At 38.1% G+C, this 21,284-nt stretch overlaps 1 protein-coding gene across 1 annotated transcript in view; it reads right to left on the reverse strand.

The window, feature by feature from the left end:
- CNTN3 (contactin 3) overlaps positions 1-20,423 on the reverse strand; it is a 252,773-nt gene extending 232,350 nt beyond the window's left edge. Inside the window, exon 1 of the mRNA XM_047096595.1 lies at positions 20,369-20,423. Coding sequence (XP_046952551.1) covers positions 20,369-20,423 — 55 coding nt within the window. The remainder of the gene's footprint in view (positions 1-20,368) is intronic.
- Positions 20,424-21,284: the final 861 nt, after the last annotated feature.

The raw sequence follows: 21,284 nt of genomic DNA on the forward strand, positions 1-21,284 counted from the left end.
ACACTGATCACCACGCTCTGTACTAGACACTTTGCATCTACGGAGTCACCGAATTCTAACTGAATATTAAATGCTCTGGGTAAAGAAAAAAAATCAAACTCATTTTTATGTTATGCTTTCCTTAATAACTGACACAAAATATAAATGATCCTCAGGGCTGCAGAGGATGAGTTAAAATGAACGCTCTCTATACATTTTTGGTGCCATGATCCTAGAGAAGCATTTGGCGATATGTATGAAAAGACACAGTTATGCAGGAAGTCTAAAGAAAATCACTCAATTCCTTCATTCATTTTTACTCAGTATCGCCACTTAGTAACCTTTCTCCATTCAGAATTCTTAGCACGATTTTTGTGTACTTTATTCATCATGATATCCCTATCCTCCTATATATTGCCTTGACTTGTTTTTCACTTGCATTTCCCTCATCCCAGTTTTTAAACTTTGGAAGACACTGAATATATTCAACACACATTTCTACCTCCTAATCATGCCAATCATATTGTACTTGATAACTCGGTGTCAGAATAGAAACATGTGTGTGTTTATGCTTCTTTGCAAATTGTTTTAATTTACAAAATGTTAATGCTGATCAAATAAAAAAGGACTTTGGCATTCTCAAGATAATTCTAAGCAAACACCCTATCTCCTATGGGAATGTGTGTGTCTAACTGCAATAATTCACCATATAAAAATACAGATTCATATATTAAGTGAATGACTGCATCTATGACTCTTAAAAAATATCCTGTCATCATTAGGTGGCTATTTCTGTTTGAGAAATTTGCAGGATGTTGGCCACCTACAATTCATCCACTCTCTCCTGAATACTGAAAATACTGATACTACACAAGAGTAGCTTTAGCAAAACCACACATACAGAGCACTTCTAAAAGCAATACTCTATCAGTCATCTCGTATATAACTTCTGAGTGCTGAAGCAAAGCCCCATTTCTGGATTTCAATGACTTATTTGAATGTAACAGCTGCCTAGGCTATGAAAATTAAAAAAAAAAAAGTTGAACTTTTGATGGGCTGCTTCATTACTCAGATTTCTAAAGAAGTTGCTTAAAGGGGGCGCCTGTGTGGCTCAGTCAGTTAAGCATCTGACTTCGGCTCAAGTCATGATCTCACAGTTTGGGAGTTTGAGCCCCATGTAGATGTCCGTGGTGACAGCTCAGAGCCTGGAACCTGCCTTGGATTCTATGTCTCCCTGTCTCTCTCTCTCTCTCTCTCTCTCTGCCCCTCCCTCACCCTTCCTCTGTCTCCCTCAAAAATAAATAATAAACATTAAAAACATTAAAAAAAAAGAAGTTGTTTAAAGTTACTTTCAAGAGAGGCCAGCATTTGTACACATTTTACTTACCCATGAAATGACTCCCTTCGCAAAATATCCTCAGGTCCAGGATAAATCGTTTAAGCGAACCATGAATTTACTTCACATAACTGACACACAACTCTTACTTTCTTCCTTTTGTCTAAATCTCCTAAGGTTAGGATGCAATGCTCAGATTTGAATCTGTCACCTGTTGGCTGCCTGTGCATGCTGCACACTTCTGTATCTTCAACTCAGAACGGGAGGTTTACTTAGAAAACACACTTGCTTTTCAGAGAGGGCCTGAGCAAGATTGTCTTTCGAGGACTTTTCAAATTTGAGATTCATTACTTATATGAAATGTATAGATGCAACTCATTACATATATTTGGGGATTTTGGTTTACAGACCTATACACAGGTGGTTCCTGGGCCAAATCTACCCTGCAACATTATTAAACTCAGATCATAAAATGTTCAGGAACACACACACACACACACACACACACACACACACACACACACACACAAACACTTCCCTGAAATAGCCTCATTTAAAAGCCCAAAAGTATTAGGTATAATGTCAAATTTAACCTTAAGAAAAAAATCAGAGCTTCTTCCCATGGCAATCCCAAACTGCTCTACCACACAAAGCAGCATTCTGTCTTCCCAGAAGGCAGCCCCACGGGGAGTAAGACATATCAGGTTGTTAGCAAGGAATTCACCCATAATTGTTTACCAACTAAATTATCTTGAATTGATTTACACAATTCTTCTTCCTGGAATGCTTTGCCTCCTATCCTTCAAGACAGAGAGTCTCTTTTGATACTCCAGTCAAAATTAATCCCACTTTATCAGAAATTCAATTTAGTGCATTGGATTATAACTCTCCCAAAGCATCTGTATAATTAGTATTTTGTGCACAGGTTGTCTCCTTTTTTTCTGAACCTGTGCCCTTTTTTATTCTCTAACAGCACATTGCTAAATACTTTGCACATGATAACATAAGTCCTTGATAAAAAAATAATCTTAAAAAATGTATTTATGCTTTAGGACAGAGGTCGATAAACTATGCCCATAGGCCAAATTCGACTGCCATCTGTTTTTGTATGGCCCACAAATCAAAAGAGTAATATTTCATGACACATGAAAATTATATGAAATTCAAGTTTGTGTCCATCAATAAAGTTTTATTGGAAGACAGCCATGCTCACTCATTTATGTACTGTCTATGGCTGCTTTCACATTATAACAGCACAATAGTTATGACAGAGACCATATGGTACACAAAGCCCAAAATATTTACTACCTGAATATTGCACGAGAAAGTTTGCCAACACCTGCTTCAGGAAGGAATATGTTTAACTGGGGGGTGGGGCTGGGGGAGACAGTGACTTTGCATAGAGACAGACATGTTTTTTTTCCCCTTCAATACTACCATCTACCTTTTTCGGCAAAACATTTAAGCTTTCTGAGCCACTGAGTTATGGGAATGATATCAATATTATAGGGTTTTTGATGCAAAGATAAGCAATATTTCAAATGCAGCAGCAGTACAGTAAATGGAATTTGATATTATTGTCCATTTTTGCTTAGCCCTTGCATCAAACTTTTAATTAATCTGACTGAGGAACAATAATTTATGAGAACTTAGTCTAATAAATGGCTTCACTCATTAGAGCGTCCTATCTACAAGGCATGAAAAATGGAATGGAATTGTCCTTATCTCCATGGTAGTTTTGAACACTGCCCCCTGTGTTCACTTACCGGGTTTGAGCAAATAACTGCAAGTATTATGTCTAAGACAAAAGGTCCTTATTAATCTATGTGGGGTGGTAACTCCAAAGAATATGGAAAAAAAAGAAATTTTTATAACACCTACTACATCAGTTCTCACGGAGAGACAGCTCTCTAACAGGTATTTACCCTCCTTTCTGTGTCCAAATAATTACCCGCCAAAGCAGTATCAATGGGAAACTTAACAAAATAACCAGCAAAGGGCTTTCAAAAACCCCAGGAGGCAATAAAAAAGCATTAGTTCCTTTTATACTGTCATTAGCTGAATGTTTATTTTCTCTCTTCTCCCATAATAGGAATAATGTCCACAGCACCGAGTATTTTATATTTGCTTTGCTGTGTAATCAAGCAAAAAGAAAAAAAAAAGGCATTTGTGGCATTGTATATGCTACAGTAAATATCATTCCTTAACTGAAAGATGCATGGGTACTCAGAAACCCATGTAGTACATTGGTTAACAGCCTCTTCTTCATAATTATCCACATACATATATTCTGTATATGACCTCTTCGTGTATTTTTTATACATATGTCTGAGTTTATTTGTCATTCATATTTGTACACACACTCACAGCATGAGAATGAAAAGCTCTGTTTTCTATTCAAAAAGTCATGGAAGGTGGGGTGCCAAGGTGGCTCACTCAGTGAAGCATTCGATGTCAGCCCAGGTCGTGATCTCACAGTTTGCAGATTCGAGCCCCACATCGGGCTTTGTGCTGACCGCTCAGAGCATGGAGCCTGCTTCAGATTCTGTGTCTCCCTCTCTCTCTGTTCCTCCCCCTCTCGTGCTCTGTCTCTCTCTGTCTCTCAAAAATCAATAAACGTTAAAAAAGTTTTTTTTTAATTACAGAAGGTATTTTAAAAACCTATAAAACAACACTTGTTAATGAAAACCTTACATGGAAATGAAAAATCCAGGAGTTCTGCTTCAAAAACTTAAGGCTGATATGAAAACACTCGCAGATTGCTATCTGCCTTGAAAACTCCCTGGGGGCATATACAGACTGCCCTCTCTGCTGCATACATTCTAAGAACAAGAGGGCATAGGAAATGCTGCCATGAATAAACTTCAACAGGGAAATACTACCCCCAGTATTCATATATTCTTTGAATATTACTTGAAACTTAGTAGGGCTGCATGTCAACGGGCAATGCCAAACAATGTCAGAAGGGCAGCCCATGACCCCAGACTAGCCTGGGTTCTTTAAGTCCAGCCAAGGGCAACCTTGATCACCCTTCTTGCTTGTAGGACTGAAAGAGCAAATAATGTTCACATGTTTGTAAGAAACCATGAATACGTCACAAGAGCCAATGTAAACAGGGGTGTTCACGTTTCACTCTCTCAGACCAGCAGATCCTATAATGCTGTCCAGGTAAAAAACTGAATCGAGTAACAGGTTCAGAGAATATGGATTCATGAGTCACCACACCGTCACACACCACCGCAACTGGTACTTGAGGTTTCTTTCCTAACCACCTTCCACAAACAGATGATGAGCCTTCGATCACTGTGCAGTAAGTCCAGGAAAAGAGCAGTTTCTTCTGTGCAAGAGACTCCCAAGGTCACACATCCCGAGCTGGGGCTCAGGCCTACCTGAATGAATAGAGAGCATGCTCCTTTCTTTTTTTTTCAACTGTCCTTTTAGTTAAAAGGAAGAAATTGCCTCCTGTTTAAGTGACAGGTGGGAATATTAGTTTTGTCTCCAGCAGTCCCCAAAATAAGAAAAGTAAGCCCAGATAATACAAAGAGAAAGTAGTAAGTCAAATACCAACAGAAGAGCTTAATTCCTCAGCTGCCAAACAGAAGGTGGAAGAGGAAGCATTTTGGTAAATCTAATGGCCTGCTGGCAGTACGGGGAGTTTTTGTCTTTTTTTTTTTTTCCCCAACATTAAGTTTGTTGTTTTTCTTCTTTTTAATCAATAAATATCCACAACGTAGCATGACCAAGATGTACACTGTTTTACACTCAGTAGGTATTTTTCAAAACAGACTGTTGTGTAAACATTTCACTATTGCTAGTTTTTTTTTTACATTTATTTATTTTTGAGAGAGGGAGACAGAGAGCGTGAGTGGGGGAATGGCAAAGAGAGAGGAAGAGAATAGATCAGAAGCAGGCTTATGCTGACAACAGAGGGCCTGATGTCGGGCTTGAGCTCAAAAACTGAGAGATCATGACCGGAGTTGAATTCAGACACTCAGCCAGCTGAGCCACCCAGGTGCCCCTTATCATCGCTAGGGTCTTAATCTTAACCATGTAACATGAATTTTATGAGTAGTAGTATCGGAAGGACATACAGTTTCACAATTGAATTTGTAGTGCAATGGCAGTTATTATTGGTTCCATTTGTTGCATCAGTGATTTGATTAACGATAAAAAATTAATATAAAGGTTGCTCAATCATTTTCATTTATATGGTTGTGTACAGATGGACAAATGAATTCTAACATCTCATCCATTTCTGTAAGTCATGTGCCTCCTTGTGTTTACTGACACTGCTTAAAGAAATTAATGTGGTGTTCCTTGTGGGCATTGGGAGTTGACCTTATGGAAAAAGAAAAAAATACTGGCAATCAGTGGACAATTCGCAAAATGGGCCAAGCCTCTTCTTGCCATGGTGGCTGGCAAATAAAAACTCCAAAATCTGTTCAATTATGTGATACTGCTTTAAAACTATGAAAGTCATATCACAAAACATAAAATAACTATCTCCTCCCAAAGTTTCTTCAAATTATATGCACAGATATACGTTAAGATGCATACATAATTTGATTGTTCCTTACTGCATATTGTTCTCATCAAGTACTTTGAAATTTACAGTATCTCTATCTAAAATAGCATCCAATGTTGCATATCTAATCATGGAGTTCTGCCATCTGACATTGTCTGAACTGAAAGTGTCAGCTGATGTTCAAAGGAAGCAACACGCAGAAGTGAACATAAATTTTATCTGCAGATCTCATTCATGTGGGATAAAAAAAGCACATGACAAGCCAGGGATCACTGACAAAACAAGAACAAAGAGCCTGCTATTTCTCAAACTAAAATATTCTGCAGTTTTTTAGTTAGGGTTTTGCTTTGAAAGCAATACGGATGCAAACTGGTCCCTATGAATGGACATTTTTTGTCCAAGTTTTGAATTTACACAAGTAGGGACAGGGTTGGGGTGTGGGTAAGGCTTGGGAAGAATGCATGGTCAATGGAAGGTTGCCCTGGAAAGTGAGGGAAGGGATCCTCAAGGAATATCCTTGCAGGCTTTTTCACTGCTGAAGTGTCTCAAAGACATAGCATGCAAAAAGAAAAGTTTTAAAACTTGGAGGAAACAAAAGATAGAAAATGTGGGGGAACTGGACACTACATAGTTGATGTGAGAATTATAGAAAAACATGTTAAAAAAACCCAAAACCTTGCACAGTGCCTGTCAATAAGGACAGCCAAGTAGCTGTGGTCCATATTTTTATGCAAGCTCAAAGACATAAACTGGCAACTGGTAATAGTGAGGAAATAGTCTATTTCCACACTGATGAGTATTTCCATCTAATCAAACTCACATAATGATTAGCAAGATGGTACAAATATAGTATAAAGGAAATGCACATCAGCGTAAGGACCCAATCTCCCAAACACTCAGCAGTAGGTAAGATGAATCAGCAAGTTACTTGAAGCAATAAACATTAGTACGTGTTCACAATTCATTCCAGGAAAACAATGTACAGTTTTGTTTTGTTTTGTTTACGTGTTTATTTTGAGAGACAGCGTGCACGCATGTGAGAGTGGGGGAAGGGCAGAGAGAGATAGAGACAATCTCAACGTGGGGTTGAAACCTATAGAGACAGACGTGTAACTGACTGAACCACCCAGGCACCCAGCAATGCACAGTTTTTAAGAAGGAAAGACAAAAGAAATAAATACAGAAGCAGGACTACGACTTACCAATTATCAATCCCATTGAATAACAAATGGGATTCTGATCCCCTAAGCCACTTGGCACACTAAGGCAATTCCTGCACAGGTAATACTAATTAAGTCTGAAGTTTTTTGACTCAGGAACAGCTCTGTATTCAAAGAACCACTTTGCTTTCGGTAGCCCAACCTCCCTGGGACACTTCAGTTTCTGTCCATTCTCTTAAGGCTATTCACCTTAAGCGTAGCTGGAGAAAATGGCAAATGCATGTAAATGGTTTTAATAGGCAACTCATTCCGATGTGTACCTGGGCTGTCACGTCTTCCAAACACTGATCAGTATCAATATTCTCCCTTACCCAGTATCAAGGAGAAACCATTTGGTTCTTTTCTCTGAAAGGATCTACAATACACCATACTCAAAAAAGGCTTACTGCAGGTGAAAGCTTCACAGGGGAAAATTCAGACAATCTAGATCAAGAACCCACTGGACCAGTAATTGGTCATGTGACTGGGGATAAGGGCCCCAAATGTTATAATCCACACTGTTCTCTTTTACAAGATGGGAATAGCCTGGAATATATGAGTGTATGTGCAAAAATACATGTATGTGTATGTATGCAAATAAATCCATTTTATCAAAGATTACTGTTATCAATGTCTTTTCTTCCTTCTTGCCAAGTATTTCTTCCTTAAAGGTTTGCGCTCCGGTAATTCATGGCTTCCTGTTCACAAGAAAAAGCAGCTTTTCCACAGGTTCCATCTCCTTCCACCCCCTTTTTCCTGAAATAACTCCTCCGTTTCCACCTTACCCTGTTGACTTGAAAGTCCTTCCACAGCTGTGTTCTGTCTTTCCTTACTCCTCACACTTGCCCTTGGGGTTGGTCTGACTCTCCATCCATCATCCTTAGACAGTCTCACCAGTTGCTATCACAATCAACACCCCTCACCATCTGAATCTCCTGCTGGGATACCACGTGCCCACCCCTTCCCCACCCCCACACACTGGGATCTCATCTTGTGACTTGCAGCTCATACCACCCTGACAATCTTTGAGCATCTCAAAACTCAGTATGTTCAAAACACATCCAAATCCCTGACTCCTTCTGTGTTTATTATTTCTTTTAAGTGTCTCATTATCTTCCCACTCAATTTGGAAACCTCAAGAGTCCCCTTCCACTATCTTTTCTCTTTCACCAGGTAGAACTATCCAATTGTTCATCATACCCTTTCAATTCTGACTGTAATTTCTCTCATCTCTAGTCTTTACTTTGTGATTCCAACTACCCTGGTTTGGGTATGAGTTATCTCTCACTTCATGTACTACAATAACCCACAGGCAGATCTTTCCTTTTTGTTTTTCTTCCTTCCAATGTATACTACAAACATCCTTGGGAGACACTGGTCTTACAGCAAAGCTAAGATGGTATCATTTCTTGCTTAACAATTTCTAGCCCCAACCTCATTTTTTCCCTACCACTTCTCAATTGTGCTAAGGGCACAGACTCTACATCTAATTTATAATGGAAATACGACTATATTGTATTCTATAAGTGAAATTTGCTAAGGGAGTAGAACTTCAATGTTCTCACACACAAAAAAAATGAGACATAAAATTTACATTGTCTAGAAATAAACAGGAAATTGAAACAGGTGAAATTAATTTTAATCACATTTTATATATAGCCCAAAATTATCAAATATTATTTCAACATTTCAATCAATATAAATATTGTTAATAGGATATCATCTATTCTTTTTTTCAAAATATGTCTTTGAAATCCAGTATTTCACACTTAAATCTTAGTTTGGGGCACCTGGGTGGCTCAGTTGGTTAAGCATCTGACATTTGGTTTCGTCTCAGGTCATGATCTCAGGGTTCATGGGTTCAAGCCCCACGTTGGGCTCTGTGCTAACAGTGAGGAGCCTCCTTGGGATTCTCTCTCTCCCCCTCTCTGTGCCCCTCCACCCCAATCTCTCTCTCAAAATAAATAAACAAAAACTTAAAAAAAAAACAACCCACAAATCTCAGTTTGGATTAGCCATAATTCAAGTGCCCAATAGTTGCACGTGACTCTGCACAGCACGGCATAGATCTATAGAAACACGGCTTGGGTTTGAAATGTGGCTACACTTAATAATGGAATGTGACTTTAGGCAAGGTAGTAATCTCTCTGTACCTCGGTTTCCTTCTATAAAGTAATAATATTTGTAATAATACCTAGCTCAAAGGGTCACTGCAATAATTAAATACAAACAGACTGCTTAAGCTGGGGTTGACACACAAGAACATTTCAATATACATTGATTGCCATTATTATCAAAGCTATTACATACTTGCCATGTATGACCAGGATCCAATTCTATGTTACACTTTTCCTACCCGTTATGGGCTGAATGTTTGTGCCCTCCCCAAAATTCATATGTTGAAGCCCTATTCCCCGATATGATAGGGCCTTGGGAGGTAATGAAGATTACATGAAGCCATGAGGACAGAGCACTCATGATAAGATTAGTGTCCTTATAAGAAGAGACCAGAGAGCTTAATCTCTCCATCTCCGTACCTCCGTAAGGACCTAGCAAGAAGATAGCTGTCAGCAAACTAGGAAGAGTGAGCTCACCAGCAGTGGATCAACTGGCATCTTGCCCTTGGATGTCCCAGCCTGCAGAATTATGAGAAATAAATTTCTGTTGTTTAAGTCACCCAGTCTATGCCGTTTCAACATACTAAGTTAGAGGTTGCCCCATTCTCTTACATCATGTCCAATTGTAACATAATGGTTATATCCATGGGCTGTGGAGTAAGGGCTGTCTTCCAGACTGGTTTTCAAATGCCAGCTCAAACCCTTGTTAGGTATGTGAATTTTAGAAAATTCCTTAACTTGTCAGAGCCATTGGTTCCTCATTCACAAAATAGTGATAACAATAGTACTAGGCACAGAGGTTGCTGAAGGAATTAAACGATATAATCCACTCAAGGCCCTTAGCTCAATGCTTGGTACAATGTGCTCAATGCATGTTCATTCTAAATATTATTATTTTAAGATCCATCTCAAACAGTCTTCCCCATGAATATTTTTCCTTCTTCGTTTCTCTAAGTTCTCTCTTCTTAGAACTTCCATTCCAGTCTCTTTTTCCAGCACTTTTCTTAAATAGGGTCTTAAATCTTTAGCATTTTTCTTCTCTCACTGTTTACATGTGCCTCCTTTCCTCCCTAGAGGCAATAACCCAATCCATCTTACCTTCCTCTATACCACTTATCATAATGCCTTACACAAAACACTCAGGAAATGCCCGCTAAATGGCCGTTCAAAAAGATAACCTGGGCTGCAAGGTGTGGGATGCGCCAGAGAAAGGAAGGGAAAGAAGGCAAAGAGATGAGTGGCAAGGCCAGGGTGATAGTTCGGGTGAAAGATTATAAAGACAGGGGTTGACCATGAAAAACTGTACTGGAAATGGTGAAAATTAGGAAGAACGACAAGGAAGTGTAATTCAGGGGCACCCTCTATCATAGCATAGACACTGCCTTCTCTTTGCTTATAGATATATTTGTAAGATAAATATTTCTGACCAGAATATCAAGATTTTCCCTTTGTTGTGCCTTGTATAAATGCATGCATGTACATGTGTATGTTTGTGCATGTGTGTGTTTGTTTTATACTCAAAGTTCACCATCATTCATGAGTTAAGACTGTACTCCTACATAGGAGCCCAATCCATCTAGCTCTGCTCATATACCTCATGCAAAGACAAAATACGCACAAGGGTACTTAAAAACACTTTTATGTGATGAGTACTTTAAGACAGTTTATCACTTAGGCAACAGTCAATTAAATTGGTTAGCACTGCATTTCTAGGAGTCAGTGAACTAATCAACAGATGCATTTGAGACAACAGCCACTTTAAGAGCTAAATAAAATTGTGGGTTTTATTTAATCTTATGAGTTTACTGAACTCTAATAGCATTTCCAATACACATTATTTTTTAAGTCCCCCAAACTCTTTCTTACTCACCATCAAGCTTACAAAAATCCAATAGGTGGAATTATCAATGATCACGGTTCTAAGAACAAAATACACCAACAATGCCTGCCTTGTTTTTCTCCAGATTTTCACATTCATATTCTGATAGACTGTCAAGATGTAAATGGGATAAATGAAAAGCAATTCAAGATTTAGGGTGCTGCAATTGAGAGGGATGATTTGAAATAAGTTTATCGGTGAAAACAGGGAGGATGTCAAGATTTATAAGCAGAGATCAGCAACATCTCCATTTCACCAGTATCAACGCCATCAAATCATACTACACTGCACACAAACACAGCAGAAGAAATGACAGTCATTTGAGATTATGGCAACAGTTTACTTGAAGTGCCACATCCAACACCAAACTCGTTTTCTCAGTGATTACAAGCGTGGCATCATTAAACCAAATGAAAAATATTCCAGGGGGGACTTAACAAGTTTATTTTGCTTTTAAAGCTTTCCTTAACCACGATTGGGAGAAAGACTGGCACAGAAAGTGATTCACATTAAGGTGACAAAGAACAGGATGGCATGTGTGATTGGGGCACATGAAGACATTGTATCCTTTACCCACAAACTACTGGAGAGCATATGATTTTCAAACGCAGCCCAAACGTACGGCTGTTGTTTGTTGTTTGTAGATGCTGTCCATTACTAAATCTGTACTGTTAAAGGAAGCCAAGGCTCATGTTTAGTGATAATACATTTCATCTTAATTACAGTATCAACAGTTTTTAAGAAATTATTTAATCAGTGCGCCTGGATAGCTCAGTTGGTTAAACATCCAACTATCGATTTTGGTTCAGGTCATGACCCCAGGGTCATGGGATCGAGCCCCATATCAGGCTCTGCACTGAACATGGAGCCTGCTTAAGATTTTCTCTCTCTCCCTCTGCCCCTCTCCCCAGCTCATGAGCTCTTTCTCTAAAATAAAAAAATAAATAAAAATCAATTATTTAATCAAGATGATCTAAATCATTTCATAAAGCATGATCTATGTTCTCAGTTATAACAGATTTTGGGAGGCAATGAGAAACATATGCTATCTTCATAGGTCTTGGAAGAGGCAAACGAAGTTCAGGGTTTAATGTAGCTCTGCAGAATAAAGACTGGGCCAGGTTGGGGAGGGCACATGTGTTGGAGGAGGACATTTACTGCTTTTTATGCTGTTTAAGCGAGGGTGGGGCCATGGAAGTATAGTATCACTGAAGAGCTGGTTCTTTCTGCTATGTTTGATCTGTATGCATAGAATCAGCTTTTCCCTCAGGCTTTTTTTTGGTTCCCCCCCTCCCCCGCTCCCACCAGTGATTGCAGGATGGCCACCTGCAGCAATCAGGATTTCAGGATTCCTCACTTGGACACACTAGGATATAGGGCACCTTCCACAAAGTGCAAACATAAAATCTTATGGTAAAAAAACTGCCATGAGCTCAGTAGCTTAGGCCAATCATTGGGGCAAATGAGACAGGTCCATCTTGGAGCTTTGCAGGGTATCAATCTCTTCCAAGTCTCAGGGCTGTTTCATGATTGCAGAACAGAGTAGACGTTGGAGACACTACCACAATATCCATGAAAAGAAGGTCAAGGACACCTGAAGATCATCCTCTCTTCTCAGATTAATGGCTACTTACTTTCACAACTCATTTTCTAGGTATTACACAGTATTAGTAGATCCCAATGTATTGGTTGTTCACTAAAATTTTAAAAGAACAATTTGATGAAATAAGAATAACTTCGAACTTTTACAGAAATACGGTATTTTCCATGGTGGTGTTTTAACTAGGCATCAACAATAATTTTAGTTATCCAAGGAAATTTCTCTTTCCAAAAGACATATTTACTTAGCTAGTCCCACTAGGAAATTAAAACTAAAACCACAACAGAATATAGACTGTGAAGTCTAGAATTTCCAAATGCATTCATTAAGGACTTGTCTACATTCACCAAGCTACGACACTTGAAATCTGAACTCAACCTACAAAGGATTCAGTATTTGTAGGCAATACACTCTCAGGAAGTATTTACAACTTTTCATACGAAATCAACAAATCCCAATTCCTTAATTCATTTGGTTTCCTGTTGGGCTAGTTACATGGTAAAAACAGTTGCAAAATGGTCAGGTTTCTATTTCATAAATGTCTAGAGTTGTGCTGTCCAAAATAATATAATGGAAACCACACATATTTTAAATTTCCTAGGAGCCACATTTAGAAAGGTTAAAAGAAACAAGTGAAATTTTAATACTTTTACTTTATGAAATATATCTAAAATATTATCATCTCAACCTCTAATCAATATAAAATTACTGAGATGTTTTTAAATCTTAAAAGTTTTGGTACCAAGTCTAGGAAAACTCGTGTGCCCATTTTGTGCTTACAGTACATCTCAATATGAACTAGTCGCATGTGGCTAGTGGCTTCCACATTGGACAGTGAACATCTAGAGTTTCTCCTATAGTTAAGCAATTAACTAATAAGTAATTCAGTAGTGAGACAACAATCTCCTTGAGCTCTTGAGGATTCCTACTCCACGGCCTATACCCTGACTTTATTCCAGAAAATAAATTATTCAAATAGTAAATACTAGTGATTAGGGGACTACACTTTGGTTTCAAAGACAATAAAAATCTTGATATAACCACACAGATTAGGAAAGTTACTTAAAAACTTAGAGACTGTTCTCCTTGTCTCTAAGATAGAAATAATATCTATCTCATTGTATTTTTGTAAATTAGATGAGCTAAGTAAAGCACCTCAATGAATGAGGTTCCAATTATTAATATTGTTAGTATTACTGGGGTGCCTGGGTGGCTCAGTCAGTTAAGCACTGGACTTTGGCTCAGGTCATGATCTTGTGGTTCGTGAGTTTGAGCCCTGGGCTGACAGCTCAGAGTCTGGAGCCTGCTTCAGATTCTGTGTTCACCCCCTCTCTCTCTCTGCCCTTCCCCCTCCTGCTCTTTGTCTCTCTCTTTGTCAAAAATAAAAATAAACATTAAAAAATTGTTAGTATTATTAACTTTGCTGTCATTACTATTTTTTCTTCACCCTCATGTTCCTTCCTTTTCTGGCTTCTTCTCAAAATGCTGGAGGGTTCTCTTTTGTCTCTCGTTTCTACTTAGGTCTCTGGCTCTTAAACATTTTTGACAGCAACTCAGTAAGAAATATATGTAACATCAGGACTCAACACACATATATTAAAAGGAAGGCACCAGGAGGACTGGGGTATTGTTGGTTTTGTTTCACTGCTGTATTCCAAAGGCCTGGAAGTGTTCAGCAGAAAATATTTACTGAATGACCAGTGCATGCTGATACATTCTACTCCATCCCTTTTTAATTCTAATTTACCTACTTTAATAAAAAACAGTGGTCATGATCCATTACATTGACTTTTTTTACCCACTATTTAGAGGAAAACTGTTACCTGTGCTTTGGGCTGGGTCTTCATTCCTTCCATGAGGCACACTTCTGGATATGGACAGAGATAATTTGCTCTAAACACAAGGTGACAGAGAGCCTTCGAGTCCATCCTTGACTCATCGTTTTCTCTCATACCCACATCTATTTTGCGAGCAAATCTTTATGATTCTACCCCCAAAATACACCCAAAATTTGACCAGCTGCTATCAGCCTGGAGTCAGTCACCATCACCCCTTGCCTGATTATTACATTAACTTCTAACTAGAGTCTCTGCTCCTCTACAATTGATCCACAACACAGCATCCAGCAAGGTCCTTTTAAAAGATAAGTCAGATCACATCATTTCTCTGCTCAAACATACTGTGTCTACTAGGGGGCATTTAGGGCAAAAGCTCTAAATATTGTCATTTACTCATTCTCAGCCATTGCTTTATTTTCTGCTGCATCCATTGCCACAGGGCCCCTTGGCTCTCACCTACCGCTTCTCTCTTGGCCCAACCATGCCAGCTTTCCCATTGTTTCTAGAACACTCAGCTTGTCATATGTTAGAACCTTTGCATGGCCTATTAACTCTGCCTGGAGCTTTCTTCTCTAAATATCTACAAGGTCAACTTGTTCACCTCTATGTCTTTGTTCAAATGTCACCTTCTCGAGGAGGACTGATCTTATTCAAAATGGCAACCCACATCTCAATCTCCCACACTCACAATATTTTGCTTTTCTTCCCCAGTGCACTAGCATCTTCTAATCCAATGCCATTTTCCCCGTCACATGCCAGAATGTAAGCACCAAGGACAAAGAGCTCTGTCCATTTTCCTCACTGAAAACAATATGGGTTGAATAAACAGATGCCAAAAAAGTATTTCTTTAAGAATGAATGAAGCCTATGGGCACCTGGGTGGCTAAGTCCATTACACATCTTGCCTCTTGATTTTAGCTCAGGTCATGATCTCACAGTTCCAGAGATTGAGCGTCATGTAGGGCTCTGCGCAGAGAGCCTTCTCGGGGTTCTCTTTCTCTCTTTTTTGTCTCTGCACCTATCCCACTCATGTGAGCTCCCCCCACACATACTTCTCTCTCTCAAAATAAATAAATAAATTAAAAAAAAAGAATGAATGAAGCTTAGTGGTTTTTTTTTTTTTTTTGAAGAAAATCAATCAAATTTATTCTAGAATGAAGGTCCTGGCTAGAAATTACTTTTGCCTCTTTGTTGTGGGGGAAACATGCAGAGATAAAACAATAGAAGGAAATGAAAAACTGCACAAAATAATGGATAATGAAAAGCTGAAATATGAGAAGACAGCAAACACGTATTATAAAGCATTTGCTGCATTTATTGGATTTATCATTGGCTAAATACTACTCTAAGTAAGCAAATTTGCACAGTGGGTTTTTACTTGCCATTGTTACGAGGTAGCCCCTAAATCATGAACAGATTTTTAACTTTAAAACATAGACGATGACCCATACTGGTTAGCAGAATATCACACTCACAAACCAATCTTTTAAAGTAAGCTTTATATAGATCCTAGAGGAGTACTAAAGTAGGTAAAGTATTATATACAATCAACAGTCTTTAGAAAATTGGTAAGAGCCCAATTCTTCTCCATAATTATAAAGATGATCAATTCTTTAAATAACACTCTGCATAAATTTATCATATATCAACTGATATAATTCTTCCTTAAAAATCCTTAAAGCTATCTGGGGCGCCTGGGTGGCGCAGTCGGTTAAGCGTCCGACTTCAGCCAGGTCACGATCTCGCGGTCCGTGAGTTCGAGCCCCGCGTCAGGCTCTGGGCTGATGGCTCAGAGCCTGGAGCCTGTTTCCGATTCTGTGTCTCCCTCTCTCTCTCTGCCCCTCCCCAGTTCATGCTCTGTCTCTCTCTCTGTCCCAAAAATAAATAAACGTTGAAAAAAAAAAATTTAAAAAAAAAAAAAAAAATCCTTAAAGCTATCAAAATTGCACCAGCATTCTTCTCGAAACTAGAACAAGCAATCCTAAAATTCATATGGAACCACAAAAGGCCCTGAATAGCCAAAGGAATTTTGAAGAAGAAGACCAAAGCAGGAGGCATCACAATCCCAGACTTCAGCCTCTACTACAAAGCTGTCATCATCAAGACAGCATGGTATTGGCACAAAAACAGACACACAGACCAATGGAATAGAATAGAAACCCCAGAACTAGACCCACAAACATATGGCCAACTCATCTTTGACAAAGCAGGAAAGAACACCCAATGGAAAAAAGACAGCCTGTTTAACAAATGGTGCTGGGAGAACTGGACAGCAACATGCAGAAGGTTGAAACTAGACCACTTTCTCACACCATTTACAAAAATAAACTCAAAATGGATAAAGGACCTAAATGTGAGACAGGAAACCATCAGAACCTTAGAGGAGAAAGCAGGAAAAGACCTCTCTGACCTCAGCCGTAGCAATCTCTTACTCGACACATCCCCAAAGGCAAGGGAATTAAAAGCAAAAGTGAATTACTGGGACCTTATGAAGATAAAAAGCTTCTGCACAGCAAAGGAAACAACCAACAAAACTAAAAGGCAACCAACGGAATGGGAAAAGATATTTGCAAATGACATATCGGACAAAGGGCTAGTATCTAAAATCTATAAAGAGCTCACCAAACTCCACACCCGAAAAACAAATAACCCAGTGAAGAAATGGGCAGAAAACATGAATAGACACTTCTCTAAAGAAGACATCCAGATGGCCAACAGGCACATGAAAAGATGTTCAGCGTCGCTCCTTATCAGGGAAATACAAATCAAAACCACACTCAGGTATCACCTCACGCCAGTCAGAGTGGCCAAAATGAACAAATCAGGAGACTATAGATGCTGGAGAGGATGTGGAGAAACGGGAACCCTCTTGCACTGTTGGTGGGAATGCAAATTGGTGCAGCCGCTCTGGAAAGCAGTGTGGAGGTTCCTCAGAAAATTAAAAATAGACCTACCCTATGACCCAGCAATAGCACTGCTAGGAATCTACCCAAGGGATACAGGAGTACTGATGCATAGGGGCACTTGTACCCCAATGTTCATAGCAGCACTCTCAACAATAGCCAAATTATGGAAAGAGCCTAAATGTCCATCAACTGATGAATGGATAAAGAAATTGTGGTTTATATACACAATGGAATACTACGTGGCAATGAGAAAAAATGAAATATGGCCTTTTGTAGCAACGTGGATGGAACTGGAGAGTGTGATGCTAAGTGAAATAAGCCATACAGAGAAAGACAGATACCATATGGTTTCACTCTTATGTGGATCCTGAGAAACTTAACAGGAACCCATGGGGGAGGGGAAGGAAAAAAAAATCCTTAAAGCTTTTTATTTTTATTTAATTTTCTTAGGTTTATTTACTTTGAGAGAGAGAGAGGGAGAAAGAGATATCAGGGGAGGAGCAAAAAGAGAGAAAGAGAATCACAAGTAGGCTTCACATGGTCAGCATGGAGCCTAACGTGGGATTTGAACTCGCAAACCGTGAGATGATGATCTGAGTTGAAATCCAGAGTCAGACACAACTGACCGAGCCACCCAGGTGCCTCCCTCTTAAAATTTTTTTTATCAACAAACTTTTATCAATATAAAAACTTTTTTATCCAGACAATCAAGTTGACCTTTAACTTGTTTTATGAAGTCCTAAGATTTTAGCAAAACAGACACTGCTTTTTCTATAAATTTGCAAAAACAAAATTTGTAAAACATTTCTTAAACATGCTGAAACAATACATACAACCTGAACACTATATAAAATTATAACTTAACATTTTACATCACTGATAAACTGATCTCATTTTCTGTTGCTACACTTTCACTTTCTGAGCGTATCTTCTTCTTTTCAATTATTTGGAAAATTAATTGGAAATTAATCGGAAAATTGGGAAATTGGAAAAAAATTGGAAAATCTCAAAAATTGGAAAATTTCGGGGTTGCCCTATGAAAGTTGCTATGGTGAATAATAATATTGCTGTAGTACAATCTCTTTCAATTTGGTCCCTCTACAACAATAGGACTCAAATTTGAAACTGTGTAAATGAAGAAAAGAATTAAAGAAAAAATATTTTAGTCTGGATATCTGTGTTGATCTTTCTCGAATGATCACTTGAAAAGGCAGATATCTGTGAATGGTTGGTCCTTTGTTCTTCAATGCAGATTAGTAGCAGTCAAAGAAAGTGATTTGGAAGCAAGATTGAGGGGCACCTGGGGGGCTCAGTAGGTTAAGAATCTGACTCTTGATTACAGCTCAGGTCAAGATCTCACATTTCGTTAGATGGAGCCCTTATCTGGCTTCTCTCTGACAGTGTGGAGCCTGCTTGGGATTCTCTTTCCCTCTCTCTCTGCTCCACCCATGCTCCTGCTCTCTCTTAATAAATAAACAAGTTTTAAAAACGAAACAAAACAAAAAAGCAAGACTGAGACATTAAAAAGGAATACCCACTTTGAAAAACCAAAAACTTTACTTTAAAAGATAGAGGTTTTAATTTATAATCTCTGATTTATGAACTTTTTTTGCCATAGATTTTCATTTAAATATTTGAAGAATGTTTTAAGTCTGACATGAGAGCTCAAAAATCTACTCCAATATATGCATGTCTTCAAGTAACACATGTTTTATTTGACAATGCATTTGGGGGCGCCTGTGTGGCTCAGTCGGTTGAGCGTCCAACTTCAGCTCAGGTCATGATCTCACAGTCTGTGAGTTCAAGCCCGGCATCAGGCTCTGTGCTGACAGCTCAGAGCCTGGAACCTGCTTCAGATTCTGTGTCTCCCTCTCTCTCTGCCCCTCTCCTGCTCATGCTCTGTCTCTCTCTGTCTCAAAGATAAATAAAAACATTAAAACAAAAACCAAAAACAATGCATTTGGCCTCATTCCACACCAATTTGTCTTCTTAGAAAGGAAAAATGACAGCCTGCTTTTTTAATTAGTTTCTTTAGGTATCACAAAGAAACTGTGTTTAGGTAGAAAATCGGTTGTCTTCTCAGGAGATGGGTGCTGAGCTTTTTAGGGGTAAGAGGTGATGGCCCCTGTAACTTATTTTCAGATGGGTTAGCCAAATAAATAAAGGAAACACACACACACACACACACACACACACTTATACATATATGCACAGAATACATTAAAATGGCACAATATTCAAATATGGAAAATATAAATGGTGCATATGTGTGTATTCATTACACTATTCCTTCAACTTTGTAGGTGCTGGTTAGCACCTTTATAGGTGCAAAGAAGGAAAATGATAAAAGAAACCAAAAAAAAACTAATTGTGGTATATATACCACTCTATTTTAAAAAATCCTTCTCTAACTTTGCCACTCCTCTAGAAAATAAAAAAAAAAGGAAAGGTCAAATAATTTACAGTAGATACTTTTGTATGATAGATATGAGATTATCCGTTTTTGTACTTTGTTCTAGATTTTAAATTACCCCAAAATTAAAAAAAAATAGCCTATGTTAATTTTTGATCCCTAAAATAAGTTATTTGCTAAAGTAAAAATCATACTGTTTTTAAGATTAGATATGAAAATACTGGCGTTTAAAACTTATATTCTCCTTTGTATATGAGAGATTACAAATTTTAGCTCCTTTTGCGAAAAAAGTCATGAATTAACATTCTCAAGTTCTGATTAGCTCTTCAATCATACTACTACAGTAGGTCTATATTCTTAGGTGTCATTATATTTGCTATGGGGATAAAATGTCTTGCAAACACGGGGGGTACGGAAAGAGAATCCAATTTTCAGAAGGAATGAAAATTTTCCTTCTGGGAAAAATATTTGTTTTCTTTGCTACTGGCGGAGTATTATTTCAACATTTAAAAATTATTTAACATAGGACTCAAGTAGAGTTCCAACCTCAATTTAGAAAATACAGCTTATTGTTACCTCCTAGGCAGCCAATGAATGAAAGCAGGATCAAGTGTTTCCATGACAACATCATCTTTAATTGCCAAAAGCAAGAGTAACTCTTGTCCAGTCTCTGATGAACAGAATGCTTTGTCTTCAGGTAAATCCTTTAATCTGTAAAATATATGTACAAAGAAGTTAGGCTTAAAAAAAACCATACTGCTTTTAAAAATAGATTTTCTTCTTTTCATAAAACTATATTCATCATGGTCACTCAAAATTCTGAAATGAACTGAATCTGTTTTGATACAAAAGAGATGTATGAAGTGTACAGACTTTAAAAACACTTTATATAATGGATATGCAGAATGAAGCAGCTTCACAGAATTATAGATGTTCACAATACTAAAATATTAAATATTACACCTTTTGATAGATAATAATTAGAATAACATATTACCCTAAAATTCTAACTTTTCTCATTTTCTCTAATGATAACATTTTGGTGAAACTAAGAGTCAAATCAGCAAACATCTTAAAGCACCATTTGCAGTGTCTCTAAATCCCTAATAAGATATATAAATTATAAATAGCATTATCAATACTCAAATTAAGCCTGTTTTTCAGATTCAATTGCAGAAATCCCCTAATTACATATGCTACATAAAACAGATCCAAAAATGTGAACGGTGGAAATTGTTGGCTGAGAATCTTGCAAATGAAATGATTTTCTTCTTTCTTGATTTCTCATAAACTTCAATGTGCTGACTGAGAGAAAATAATTATCTGAATACCCTGTGTCACTTTCAGTGGCCATTTGACACTAGTTAATGTTATGGTTAATGATCAAGTAAGCTAGATATGCACACCTAAAATTGGAGAATCTTTTCTGGACTGCTGACACTCAGCTGGTTCCACACAGGGGAATTAATGACTTTGACTATCATCCACGTTA

The sequence above is a fragment of the Lynx rufus genome, unplaced genomic scaffold, assembly GCF_022079265.1.
Source record: "Lynx rufus isolate CCGP_SWC_20201006 ecotype Redwood Valley unplaced genomic scaffold, mLynRuf1.p SCAF_4, whole genome shotgun sequence".
NCBI lineage: Eukaryota > Metazoa > Chordata > Mammalia > Carnivora > Felidae > Lynx > Lynx rufus.